Source organism: Canis lupus, chromosome 27, assembly GCF_011100685.1.
Source record: "Canis lupus familiaris isolate Mischka breed German Shepherd chromosome 27, alternate assembly UU_Cfam_GSD_1.0, whole genome shotgun sequence".
NCBI classification, from domain to species: Eukaryota; Metazoa; Chordata; class Mammalia; order Carnivora; family Canidae; genus Canis; species Canis lupus.
Genome location: NC_049248.1, coordinates 14,437,749 through 14,452,572, shown reverse-complemented (window position 1 = coordinate 14,452,572; position 14,824 = coordinate 14,437,749). Strand labels below are relative to the sequence as shown.

The 14,824-nt window shown below is 38.0% G+C and overlaps 1 protein-coding gene across 1 annotated transcript; it reads left to right on the top strand.

Annotated features, from left to right (window-relative positions):
• Positions 1-6,667: 6,667 nt before the first annotated feature.
• LOC100856382 (matrix Gla protein) lies at positions 6,668-10,040 on the top strand. Its single transcript, XM_038576142.1, has 4 exons — positions 6,668-6,825; positions 8,278-8,310; positions 9,150-9,225; positions 9,656-10,040. Exons 1-4 carry the CDS (start codon positions 6,765-6,767, stop codon positions 9,795-9,797), a joined length of 312 nt encoding a protein of 103 aa, XP_038432070.1. The 5' UTR covers positions 6,668-6,764; the 3' UTR covers positions 9,798-10,040.
• Positions 10,041-14,824: the final 4,784 nt, after the last annotated feature.

The window sequence follows — 14,824 nt, the reverse complement described above, 5'->3', positions numbered from 1 at the left end:
AGATCTTCTTCTAGTCAGTTACTTAAAGTTAAAATCACTTCCAGAATGATTTAAATCCTCATTTAATTGAAATACCTTTGGATTATACAAGATCCATCCAGACATCTATCTCTAACTGAAGGATTTCAAAGAGTATATTTTCATTTCTCACATCAGATTTTTTTTAATTCTCTTAATAAATAATGTTATTGTTATTGTGTTTGCTAAATTTCTATTAAATCACTGGCTGTTGTTTGAAGCTATTGTCTAATCTTCCTCCAAACTACTTGTTACAATTTATAACTGTCCTCTCAAGTTCTTCTATACCATGATTGATGAGCAAAGCTATCATCCTCTTTCTTCCCATCCCGTCTTGACAAATGTTAACTATACTCCTGTTCTGTGTCCACCTCACTCATGCAGACATGGGTTCATTCATGTCCTATCCCAGCTCGCCAGTTCTACCTTTGAGTCTCCTGTTCCTGCAAGTCACCAACATCTTCTTCAACTCCTACACATTATTTGAGTCCATTGCTTGCTGTCATAAAGTTCCTGAATATAGGAAGGGGTATTTTCTGTTGGTGAGCTGGAATAATGAAAGGTGAATACAAGGATGTGGCAAGTATGGGATGATAGCAGAAGAGATCTGAAAGGTCTCCTTTCCCTCCTCAAAAAGGGGCGGTAGGTGGGGTGAAGATAATTAGTTCCGGATCCACAGAGGAACCGATGAGTGTGCAATTGAATGAGTGTGCAATAGCAGCCACACTGATTCCTAAATTGGAGGGAATGGCTCCCAGCATTAGGAAATGTTGACCATCATCAGTCATGAAAGGGGATTGATTTATTCACAGACCAGAAACTTTTATAGCAGCAATTTCAGATTACAAATAGATTCCTATGAAGATTTTTGCCTTTAAAATTAAAACTGCCTTTGCTTTGAATATACCTTCCCAGTGACCACTGGGCTATTTAACAGCTATGCAGTAACAAAATGCAGGATTCTGTTCATTATTTTAATTCAAACATACTGTATTTTTAAAAGTCTTTGGGAGAATGGAGACTTATTTTTAAAATGGAAAAATCACCCAAAAAAGTCAAAAGGTCAAAAAGGACACCTTGCCATCATTTGTGGGGAGAAAGTCCCCACAGTCTAACTTCACATCTCACTCAAAAGCAGCAGTGAGAGCCTAATGAGTAAATGGCCAACCTTTCTCAACTTCATGTCCAGCCAAGATGGGAGACATAGAAGCTTTCTCTGTTTTACTTTGAGTTGAAGGAGCAGGTTGTAAATTGAGCCTAGATTCTGGTTTTGCTTGGAGTCTAAATAACAGTAAGGATGGACTTTGCAGATACTGCAGAGACTGTATTCTTCTCATACCAAACCAGAGTTATTAGTGTCAGTAGACAGCAAACATGAGTGTTCACAGATGTGGTGATTTCTAAAGTAAGCTGAAAGGCTTGGAAAGCAACATACTTGAGTTAGAGCTTCTTTGGACAGACAAGTTATTGTGCAGAGTACTGAACAGAGAAATGGGGGACTTGATTTTGAATACCAGAGTCATCTCTTTCTTTGATTTTGTAAGTCATTAAACTATCTGGGTGTAATTGGCCATATGCAAATCTTTAATTCCTGTTGTCCTATTTCAAAAGACATTGAAGAAATTAGCATTTTAAATATGTATTTTTTTATAACTTTATCTCTGATACTTTAGACTCAACAATCCCTGTAGACACAATCACAGAATCCTCTAGCAAGTGTCAGACCTTGGGAAATAGGGCATGGTTGTATCAATGATTCAAGACATGTTCTTTGAAATCATACAGCCCTGTGTTCCTGGAGGACGTGCTAAAAGAGTTATCCCCTGATAACTCTTGAAATCAAATAGCTCTTTGCCATTTAGTTACAATGTGACTTTGGAAAGAATATATTACCTCTTGAGCCCTAATTTTCTCATTTATAACTTAATTAATTTAGTATAATTAATTAATTATACTAAATTTGTAGGATTATTATGAGAAGTAAATAACATAATGAATAAAAAATTTATCATAGTACCTCTATGACATATGATAATTCTACTTGGATAGTTATATAATTATTATTTCACATCTGCTATCTTATTTAAAAATTGAAGCTTTTAATGGGAAGGAAAAGGGTAGAAGAGATGATCTATGTGGGGAGAAAACAAAATGTGACAGTTGTTTCCAGCTAGAAGCCCAGTTTATTTAATATCCAGGCTTCTCTGCCTTTCCCCAGATTCCCTAGATGTCCCTCCCATACCTGAGTTTAACAAACATTTTTTTTCACTTAGTTCAGCTGAGACAAATTAAGGAAAGGACTTAGGGATTTGGTGCTTGGAAAGCTCTGTCAGTTAAGGAATCTAAGATCTTTATATCAGATTCCTTAACTGATGATATGAAGACTCAAGGGATTTTCCATAAAAGAACACAATTAAGAGGTCAGCGATGTCCTAGGAAACTGCCTACTTTTCTGTCTCTCATTTCATTGCCTTTTGTTATCCTAGAAAGTGATTTTTTTTATTTTCAGGGATGGCGCTTCCTAACTCTCCTCCTCTTTGCCTTTTTCCTTTACTGGCAAGACTAAGGGCTTTAGTGCTGCCAGTAAAATAGTACTGTGAACTCATAAAACCAACATTCTGAAAATAAAGCTGAATCTCATGGAACAGAAAAAAAAGGGGGGGGTGGTGTGGAGCCAAGAAAATTCCTTAAGGAGACAAAATACCTACTAGTGTGAAAAAAGAAAGAATGGATAAGAAAGGACGGCGGACCCAAGGAAGTAGAATTGGTAGGAAATAGTTGCTTTTTTATTACAATGTCATGATTTGAGTCACAGAAACACTATAGGAAAGGGGATAACTCTTTTAGCACGTCCTCCAGTAAATACTTTTCTGAAAAGCTTCTCCCAACAATAATAGTTCCTGGCAGGTCTGCCAGCCTTTCCTCTCCTCCTTTCTTTCCCTGAATTCAGAATTATCTGATCTCATCATCAGTGCCTTCTGCAACGTTCTGCAAATAAATGCTCTTGAGTACCCATAAAAAGTCAGTGCAATGATAAAGCCTATCGCTTAGACTTCTCTAGGGCCAGTTGGCTGCCTAAGCAAATATTTAAAAAAGAGGAACCACTAATTAAATTTGTGATCTAAGATCACACTTGATTCATGAGAATAGGGTCCATATCTATATTTTTCTCCATTATATTTACAGTTTAGAGTTGGCATATAGAAGATACTCCATACATTTGTTAAATGGATGGATGGATGGATGGATGGATGGATGGATGGATAGATGGATGGATGGATGAAATATTGACTAAAATATGAGGCTACTTCTGGCTGTGGAGGGCATGCTCACACTTTTCTTTTTCTCGTGAGGGCAGGTGGAATAGGAAATCTTATATTGCTCTGTGGCTTCTGTGGTCTGTGTTATACCACACTGCCAATCTCACCTGTGAAGATTCCTGTACAATCTAAAAATGCTGCCAAACATATCACTATCTCTACTCCCTTTGTTGTCACTCCTGGAAGTATCTGCAAATAGTCTCTCTGCTAAAGAATACTCCTCTTTATTTAGGGAGAAATATCTACATAAATGTCTTTCATTTATAAGAAACTTGTATTTCACCCAAATATAAATTGGAGCGTCATGTGGTCTAGTCTTTACAAGATATTGCAATTAAGAAAATACAAATTAGGGGCACCTGGGTGGGTCAGTCCATAAAGCGTCCAATGCTTAATTTCGGCTCAAGTCATGATATCAGGGTCGGGAGATCGAGCCTGGCCTCCAGCTCTGTACTGTGCATAGGGTCTGCTTAAGATTCTCTCTCTCCCTCTCCTTCTGCCCCCTCCACCCCCACTCACTCATGTGTGTGCACAGGTGCTCTGTCTCTCTGCTTCAAAAACCCCCCCCAAAAAAAACAAAACAAAAAACTAGCAGCCAACATTAATTTAAAATTTTTTTATATTTTCTCGCAATTCTCAATCTTCTATTTTTTTCAAACAATCTTTTACAGTCTCAGACAAGCCTAATCATAATCAAACACCTCTGATTTGTCTTTTCCCATGTCTCACTTTTAACATCTCAGTCTTACAGCTGCCTCAGAGCTTTTCTCTCTACAGCTCAATCTCTACCTAAACCTCTCCCATCCAGCAAACCAAGTCTCTAAGGCTCTTCTCATTTCTCTCCTTCCACTTTTGTCTACCTTCATTTTCTCTCTCTCTCTCTTTTTTCTGATGAGTCAATCTCAATCCTTTCCAATACAAAGTCCCCATCGAGTTAGTCTGATCCTCTTCATAAAAACACATGACTGGAGTTGGTACATACAAAATTATCTTTGAGACAGGGAGAAGGGCTCTGACTTTTCACACATTATTAAGTTTTACAAATTATATAAAAATGGTTTTTAGCATAAGAAAACCCATAAATAAGTGGAAAAGAGTGGAAAGGGAAGATAAGTGACTGGTGAGAGAGAGATATAGTTTCCAACAGAAAGTATTAGCCTTGCAAAAAAGCAAGATGATAAGGAAAAATGCTTAAAAGTTTAGGAAAGCCAGTGGAAGCAGAAATGAAAACAACTTGTGAAAAAATGTGAATCTTACACTGGAAAGAGAAGTGTAAGATTTTCACACTTGGATTCAGAGAGTGTAAAATAAACAATTGTGATGTCAGAGGGCTGAAACTGAGCACTGTTACCATTTGAACTTGGGAGTGGAGGAGACGTGGAATCTGGCCAGAAAAGACCAAATTAGTATACATTGTGAAGCACATGTTTGTACTGGAAAAAGAGAATTCTCTAATTCTGGAGATAGGGTAGGGGGAGGTGAATTACTGTACTGATTTTAGGGATGAAACATTGAAACCAAATTTGCTTCATTTCATATAAATTGGGGGTTAGCAACTGAGTTGAATACATATAAAATGCTACATGAACAAGCCACAGCTAGCTTGTTTTCCCAAAACAAGCAACGTAGTAAATGTAGTAAATGCAATGTAGTAAACTGGCTTTTGCAAATATAACAATTTGGATGATTTATCTTGGAAAAAGGGCACTGAAGCCAAACCTGAGAGCAAGTTTGTGATTTAAAGAGGGAAACAACCACCAATCTTGGGACTGAGAATCATGATGGATGAATTTGTCAGGGATGAACATACATTGTCTTCTTTTTGAGGTCTTCTTTAAGATTTTATCATAAAGAATATTATCTCTTAATACCAAAAAAAAAATCTGGAGGGAAACCCTACCTTTTATTGGTCCTTCACAACTCACAAATCCTTCAGATCACAAGGATTCCCAACTATTTCCTTTAACAGGGAATGCTTTGGTATTTACAAAAGCTCTTCAGAAGGTGGAATCTGGGAGAAAATCCATCCCAATAAGACAAAAAGAATGAGCCATGTTGTTGGCTCATTACAGTTCACTTTGTTACTCATCACTGCTCCTTGAAACAAATTATTATTGAAAACTGTATCCACCCACTCCCATCCCAATCCTTTTGCTGTTCCAACCCAAGGGAGAGGTCCTGCTACTTTAGCTCATACACAATCTGCAGCTCTATGACTGAAATCTCTCTGTCTGCCAAGAGGACTCTTGGGTACCAGACAGCATAGACACATCTTGATAGAAAAGGTTTTCTGATTGATTGTCCAAGAGGAAGGGGAAAAAAAAAAAAAAAAAAAAAAAAAAAAAAAACAGCTCTGTCTACAAGATAACCAGAGGCACCAAATTACAATCCTCCTCCCATAAGAAAAGAAACAGCACTTCTACTGAGGGTATAATGGAAGTATGTGTTTGTGACAATCTATGTTTGAGGATACATGACAGCCAAAGCACAACATGAATATAGTAAGTAGCTATTACTTAACTCCTTAGGGACGTGTCTTGTTTGTCTCTAGATTTCTCACAGCACCTAGCACAGTTCCTTGCCTCTCAACTGTCACTGGCTAAGAGCATATTGGATTAGTTCATTACCAGGACAATGCCTTCAGAAAATGAGGGATGGGTACCCTCTTATCCTTGTTGCACTTTAGATCAGTGATATCCAGCCGAAGAGAGCCCTGGGGCACAGGATTGGACTCCAGTCACAAAACTGGAAGAGCAAGTTACAATGAAGCCAATTGAGGAAACAGAACTCGTGGCGTCGGTAGGCATTGATGCCCTGCTCAGCACTTGAAAAATGCAAAAGGTGCCTATCACCAGACACATATCCAATTGATGCAGGATTGTTAGTTCAACCCTGCTGGGAAAATAAGTTGATATTAGAACCAATTTATGAGGTGAAGTCCTTTGCCCCCATAACCTCTCGTCCATCCATCAGGGGAACAAGCAGAACACTACAGCTCTGTCTGCAGACCAGACTTGTAATCAGGGCCAGGAGAGTAGAGAAGGAATTAGAGAGGCAAACACGTGTTTGTGGCAACTCCCTTCTCTGCGGACCTGTGCCCGGGGCTGGCCCCAAACACAGGGCGGCCACAACTTCTGTACCAGGACAGCATCCTGCTATACACAGCCAGGTCCAGGAGTGAGGGAAAACTGCCCACCCAGAGTAGATAATATCTGGAAGGAATGAGTATTTGGGAAAAGTCCCAGTGCTAGTTTAGGGCCAGCCAGTCTCCACCTTCTCTGGCCCCCTCCCACTGGTTCCTCCCCTTTCTGCGGCTCCAGTTCTTATAAAAACTCCACAACCTTTCACTAACAGCCTACAGGAGCCTCTCTCCCCTCTGCTGCTGCACAAGCCAGTGAGACCAACCCACAGGACCACGGAGAGACCATGAAGAGCCTGCTCCTTCTCTCCATTCTGGCTGCCTTGGCCGTGGCAGCTTTGTGCTACGGTGAGAAGCCTTTCTCTGGTTTTTCTTTTCTGCCTCTGATTTCCATTTATTTCAATTTTTTCCTCTCCCTCCTCTTCTTCTTCCCTCTTTTGCTAATATAATCTTAAAGTACCATTAATTTAACATTTTTCCCAAGCTCTGTGGACACTGATTTGTTCCATCAAGTATTTTTTACATCCTAAATATCCAGACTTTGGTAGGCAACATAACAGGCACGTCCTGTCTATAGTAAGTCATTGTACACCTAGAAACTTTGCTGTTTGGGAAAGAAGGTATCAAATTCCCAGCCCCCGAGTTCTCATTTTTAGGGATGTTTATTTATACTTTGGTAACAATTGGTTAAAGATATTTGTTAAATCACTCACCTTTAAGGAAATTAGTTTTCACAGGAGGTATTAAGTTTAGCCCTCAGCAGGGACAGGACAATCTCCTAAACTTACTACATGTGTTCAGTGAATTAATTTAGAAACAAAGTTTGCATTTAAAGAATCTCAGAGAAAAATAGATGGTATAATTTTGATTGTCAAAAGATAAATTCTATAGTTTCTCTATGTTGTCTCTATGTTTCTCTGTGTTGTCAATTATATTTGTGTCTGTTCAAGGCTTATGAAAGAAAATCTGAAGCAAGATTATTTTTGGTCAATCTTATGTTTCAATTATCTGGATATTTAGATGTCCTTAAACCTCAATTACATTAACAACCATTTGTATTGTGCTTTGGACTCTTGAAATTATTCACATGCTTTCAGTAGCAGAGGATTTGGCTTCTTCGTCTCCTTTTTAACTTTTTAAATAAAATCACTTGCTTACAAATAGAAACCTCCGATTGCCAAATTTACCTAATGTGCACAGGAAAGTGGTAGAAAGAAGAAAACTTGCTTTGGCGTCATCTCAGTTTTCTCCAATTGGCATCAGGCCCAGTGTGAGTTGTCAGCTGGAGCCAGTGGTTTCTGTGGCTGCCAGGTTAACACAGGTTCTTAAGAGGCTGTAGGAACCTCTTAGAAACCTATCTTGGTAGAGCCCGGCTGACCATCTCCCCACACTGGCTGGAGGACCTGGGCTATTTTTTGGACACTTCTGTCCCTTTCTCAACCCTGCTCTTGGACAGGTCCCAAATTAATCAGAGAAGTCTCTCTGGAAATTTGTATATAGCGCTTAAATTATCTTCTTGCGCTAGCCTGAAGACCTCAGAGTTCTGGGAAATTTTAGCCAAGACCATAGCCACTAGCTCCTTCAACATCAGAAAATAACTAAAATGTAGAGATACTCACATGAAGGACAGAGCTAGAAAAACAACTCATAAATCCTAAATGCCTGAAATTTGTAATAACCACACTGCTAAATATATTCTTTACATCTTTTTGGCTCTTTTCTCTCCTTCCTTCCCCAGATTTAGGCCATTGCCATGTGTGATAAATAATAATCATGGGAATCTTTCGTTTTTTATTCCAGAATCTCATGAAAGTATGGAATCCTATGAAATTAGTAAGTGAATATCTGATTTCTTTATTTAAACCTCATGTATCAAAGAATCCCTCTTCCTATTCTTAAATAGACAAAATGGTAATATATGGAGCTAATATAGGGAAGGGAATGAGGGCCTCTTTTAGAAAATTAAAATAAATTTTAAAATCTTATGGCTGTAAACATCACCAGATGAGCAATTGTTGAAGCTTGAAATAGTGTAATGTGGCATTAAAACTGCATTCATCAGAGTTGGAGGCATTTGGACATTTTAAGCTGGCATCACATCAACCACATGGATGGAAAACAAGAAGTAATGACAAATGGCAAAGTATGGAATTAGAGGCCTAGTCAGTTGGGAAACCGCAGCCGTCAGCATTATGTTGAATGTTGTTGAATATCCGGACTTACAAAGACTGAGTAGAGGAAGAAGTAACATATCACTCTCATTTTCAATTTGTTCATTATTGTCATAATATTTACATAGTCCATTTCTGGTAATCTAAAGTTATGCTTTCTAAGTCCTCAGGACAGAGAGAATTTCTCCTTACAGGAATTAAAAACACCGACTAGGAATACCAAATTGAGAAAGGCAAAGCGATTGCCTGAGGTGAAATAAGCAAACAAAAATTGCTGTGGCCTATGCAACAAGTCTCTAAAAAACATATGCTCATCTCTTTTAATTAGGCAGTTTGTGCAATCTGCTTTATCTTTCCCTCTAACTTTTGTAGATCTCTAGTTACCTAACTAAAATGCATGAATGAATGAGTTTCCAAATATATTTACGTCAGGTAATATTTATGGAAATATTTTCAACTACTGCTCCCCTAAAACTGCAACTACTTATTTTTTCTTTTCAGATCCCTTCATTAACAGGAGAAATGCCAATACATTTATATCTCCGCAACAGAGATGGAGAGCTAAAGCCCAGGAGAGGTGGGTAACAAAACTTGATGAGGGGAGATAATTGTTCCACATTGATCCAGCATCCTGGATCTGAACGGAATGAGAAACAGGTTTTAATCATACATATTATTTCTAATTGTGTCCCAAAATCAAAGAATTTAAAAACAGTATACAGACAACTGAATTTCAAAATGACTAGCTTGTGAAAGACCCAGAAAGCAGAGGTAGAGAGGAGGGAAAGAAGGACAGAAAGAAAATTTCTATTTTTGTTAAAAAAAAAAAATATATATCCCCCTGTTCCACCTTTCCCCCTGTTAAGTATCTCCAATATTGGGGGCTGAATAGGATCTCTCTCCTATATTTTCTTATTCTTTCTCCCCCCCCCTTCTTTTTTTTTTTTTTTTCTTACTCTATTTATGCTTCTCATTTTGGACCTCTTTTTTTCTTCCCTACTTTCTAGGATCAGAGAAACCACCAAGCCCGCCTATGAGCTCAACCGGGAAGCCTGTGATGACTTCAAGCTTTGCGAACGCTACGCCATGGTTTATGGATACAATGCTGCCTACAATCGCTATTTCCGGCATCGCCGAGGAGGCAAATGAGATTGAAAAAAGTCTCTTTCCTTCCAGAGCCTGGTGCCTGGTTTTGTATTCCTTTACAGTAGCATCATCGAACTACATAAACACATACAAATTGCTTATTTCTTAAATGTTCTTGTCTGGCTGTTGCCCTCCTTCCTGCCCCCCAGATCAATAAGCAGTGAAAGTGCAATGTGGTGAAAGGTCAAAAGAGAATTAAGATGTGTGATTATTATTACATAATAAACTCTTGGATGGATACTTTCATTTTGTGAGTCTGATTTCTCGTGGAAAAAAAAAATGCTGAGATATTTCAGTCATGGCCCACCTAATCCAGAATAGCACATTCTCTTAATCATATCCTAGTGATGATTAGAAACCTAACTACATAGAAGAATGAAACTCAGAAGACACTCAACCATAATTTGTCTAGACTCTACCTTGGGACTGGTGAATGACTGCCTCCTATTTCTTGTTTTCCAGGCTTTTCAAACAGCATAGATGATTAATCATATGATTTTCCTGCTCCCAAACTTTAAATGGTCCTAAATTCTTTCTGTGTAGATTCCAGGCTCTATCCTGGTTCAGCACTCTCATCACAGTTTCTTGAATGCCATCATTTCCTAAGATGTCACAGCTCACTTGGGCCAAGAAAATGTCTGTTTTCACAATCGCCAGAGATTTTTTAACAATTCAATAGTGGAATTTTGGAGCTGGACAAGATTCTATAACTCCCTTATGCCTGGTTTGCCAATGAGGAAATGAAGCCCAAGAGTCCCCTGCTTGGTAGCTTGAGACAGAGCCCAGGACATCTCAATCCCACTTCAGATTTTGCTCTTCTATGCCATGAGAAGAGCAACTGTGCATGCCCAACTTTTACATCCATTCCTTTTGGTAGGCCCACTGCCTTCATTTCCTTAGTGAATGATCTTTTTTATTCCTCAAAATCCAGCTCAAAACTCAAGTACTTTATGGAATTAGTAATGATTAAATCTGCCCACCTCCTATCACACTACCCAAGCCAGTATCTAGTTTACAAGGATACATATAAAGAGTCGAGTTACAATTATAGTATTCAATTCATATATTTTTTAAAGATTTTATTTATTTATTCATGAGAGAGAGAGGTAGAGACGTAGGCAGAGGGAGAAGCAGGCTCCCCGTTGGGAGCCTGATGTGGGACTTGATCCCAGGACCCCAGGATCATGACGCGAGTCAAAGGCAGATGCTAAAACACTGAGCCACCCAGGTGCCCTCAATTCAGATTTTATTTTTTTTAAGATTTTTATTTATTTATTTATGAGAGACACAGAGAGAGAGAGGCAGAGATATAGGCAGAGAGAGAGCAGACTCCATGCAGGGAGCCTAATGTGGGACTCGATCCCGAGACTCTGGGATCATGCCTGAGCCAAAGGTAGATGCTCAACTGCTGAGCCACCCAGGCGTCCCAATTCATAGTTTAATTAAAGTTTCTTTTTATGTATATTTCTTTGACTAACATTATGGTGAGAAATGGCAATTATTGGTTGGTACCATATTCTGTTCACAAAGGATTTTCAATGAAAGCTGAATAAAAAAAGACTGGCTAGTCATCCCTGGGAGTGATCACCCAGTTTTGAAACTGTTACATTCATCATAATAGCATGTGTTATTTAATTTAAACCATCATCATATTAATATAATGATGAGTGTTTTATCATTTTCTGAGTTATTTTTCATGTGATAACTCATTGGGTCTTACAACAGACTAGAAGATAGATGATATTTATTAGATGGTAAAATTGAGACTCAGAGAGGTAACTTTCTGAAGACATTTTAGTAAATGCAGTGGTGTATCACTCAGGCTAAGATATTATTCCCCTGGCCACCAGATATATTGACAGCTGATGATTCCCAGCTAAGGACATGCGTGCAATTCTCTACAGATCTCTAGAGCTCTCTTGTGTGCATCTCTCTCCCCTCTTGTACTCTTCTCTGTGATCATCAGCCACTTCTCTTTACTCTCTGCTCTTTCAATTTAGAAAGACCATAAAGTTCTACTGGGTTCTATTTTCTATCCTACGGCCTGTAAACTTTCCAATACATTGAGGTACCTATAGGACTCATCCTCATTTGCATCAGTGTCAAGGAATACAAAGGAAGGCATGAAATGGGGGAACAGGGGAACAAAAAAAAAAAAAAAAAAAAACCAATGGGACATTGAAAACAAAGGGCAAAATGATAGACTTAAACCTATCACAGTAATCTCATTATATATAGTCTAAACAGTCCAGTTATTTTTTGGCTTTACATATAGTACAGATCTTATTGGTTATTTTTTATTATTTTTGCTTTAAACAATCAATTATTTTTTAAAAGGCTTAGATAATACAAAAGAACATCTCATGCATTTAGCCATAGTAGTTTCCATTTCCGCAGCTCCTCATTCTTCTGTATGCATCCAGATTTCCATCTGGTCCCATTTTTCATCTGCCAGATAGACTTCCTTTAACATTAGTTATAGTGAAGGTCGTCTGGATTCTTTCTGTTTTGAAACTTTGCCTTCATATTTGAAATATGTCTTCACAGCATATCAAATCCTATGTTGTAAATTGTTTCTCTTTTAAGATGTTCCACTGTCTTATAGTTTGCATTATTTTTGCTATAAATCTGTCGTCATTCTTTTCTTTATTCATCTGTATGTACTGTGTCTTTTAGGTCTTGCAGCTTTTAAAGTTTTTCTCTTTATCACTGGTTTTGACCAAAGTTATTATAATGTCCCTTGTTATGCTTTTCCTTATTTGTCTTGTTTTTGAGGTAGGATTTAGTGATTCATCAGTAGCATGTAACATCCAGTGCTCATTACATCACATGCCCTCCTTAATGCCCATCACCCAGTTACCCTATCTCCCCTCCAACAACCCTTAGTTTGTTTCCTATAGTTAAACATCTCTTATTGTTTGTCTCCCTCTCTGATTTTGCCTTATTTTGTTTTTCCTTCCCTTCCTCTATGTTCATCTGTTTTGTTTCTTAAATTCTACAATAAGTGAAATCGTATATTTATCTTTCTCTGACTGACATTTCGCTTAGCATAATGCCCTCTACTTCCATCCATGTGCTTGGAAATACTTTCATTTTTATAAGTTGCTTTTTCTCTGTGTATTTAATTATTGACAGTTTCTTTTAATGTGTCTACAGGCTTGCTAACTTAATCTTCAATAATCTAATTTACTGTTAATCCCATCTAGTGCATTTTTCACTTCAGACATAATTTTCACCTATAGAAGTTTGATTTGGGTGTTTTCATATTTTCCATGTCTTAACTTTTTTAACATTTCAGATATAGTTAGGATAACTATTTTAATGTCCTTGTTTGCTAATTCTAATATCTGTGTTACTTCCATATTGGTTTTGATTGGTTGATCATTCTACTTGTTATGGATCATAATTTCCTACTTCTTTGAATTCTGGGTAATCACAAGACATTGTAAATTTTATTTTATTTTTTGTTTCTGGATAATCTTGTATTTCTGTAAGTATTCTTAAGCTTTGTGGGATGCGGTTAAATCACCTGGGAAAAGCTTCATCATTTTAAATTTTGCTTTTAAAATGAGACCAACTCAGTATTTAGTCTAGGGCTAATTGCTTCCTCCACACTGAGGAAAGACTTTCTGAGTGCTGCACCCAATATCCCATTACTGGGTGGTAGGAATAGGCAACAATACCAACACTGAGTTAGTGCCAGCTGCTGTTCCCTCTATTCCTCTTGGATGACTATTTTCTTATATTTATGTGCCAATCAGTTCTCTTCTGCATAGCCAGATATCTAGAGATCCCCCTCTCAGTAACTCTCTCCTCTCCAGCAATTTTCCATGTAAATTGTAACCCCCATATTCTCCTAGGACTTTCAATTCACCTTGACTTAAAATGTCCACCATATTTCACCTTGGTTCCCTGCTCCCTGAGCCATGCCCTGGAAGCTCTCTTAAGGCAATAAACTGAGCCAATCACGGGACTCAATTTGCTTGTTTCTCATCCCTTAGGGATCACCATCATCTTTCATTGCTTGATGTACAGGGTCTTGAAAATCATTGTTTCATATGTATTATCTGTTTTCTTTAGTTATTTCTAAAAAAAAAAAAAAAAAAGAGTAAATCCCATTTGAGATATTGTCTAAAAGCTCACTATCAGACTACTCCGAATGGTCATCTCAGCCTCAAAGTTTCCTCCTAGAATTGACTGACATATTGATTGGAATTGTACAAAAGCTCAAATGTTCACCATGCCTAGAACTATGTTCCTCATCTCTCTCATGTTGGACACAAAAGTACTTCCCTATAAACCATCTGCACACAAATCTCCAAGTCTTAGAGTCTGTTTACCAGGAATCAGATCTGTGACAGTCATTTAGTTGGTAAATAGGGGGACCAGGGTCTTCCAGATCCAGACTTCTTATTTTTTCAACTATACAATAGTTTTTGAGCTGTCAAGATGCTCAGCAATAACCTAATTCAACCTCCTCATTTTATGCTGAGCAATTTGAGAGCTCAGAGACTAAATGACTATTCCAAGGGCAGGTAATTTTATTCTCTTGAGAAATACACTTGTACTGACCTCATAACAGCCAGTTTTCAGAAAGGGTTATGTACAAATGGTCCCTATATTGTACCAACCTTTCATTGTATAGAGTCACACTTTCCAACCTGATGAAGCTAGTCTTAATGTAGTTTCAAGTCAGTCAAAATTTTTATCTCTCCACCTTCTCTGTTCCATTTCTTTTTTTGAGATACTTTTGTTTTTCAGAGCTAGGACACATGAAGTGACAGGTCACAAGCCTTATTTTCTTCCCCTTTTATGTGCTTGGTAAGTAAGGCCTTTCATGGAGTAGTATATCCTGGGAACCAAAAATGCTTAAACATGGGCAGAGTACTCTTCTTACACCCCATTAAAGCCATCTTACATTTTAGCATAGTGTTTAAGAATAAGAACTTTGGAACTCCTAGCTTCACCACTTAGAACTGAAATTCTTGGGAAAGATAATTAATCTCACTGGGCCCCAATTTCCCTATCTG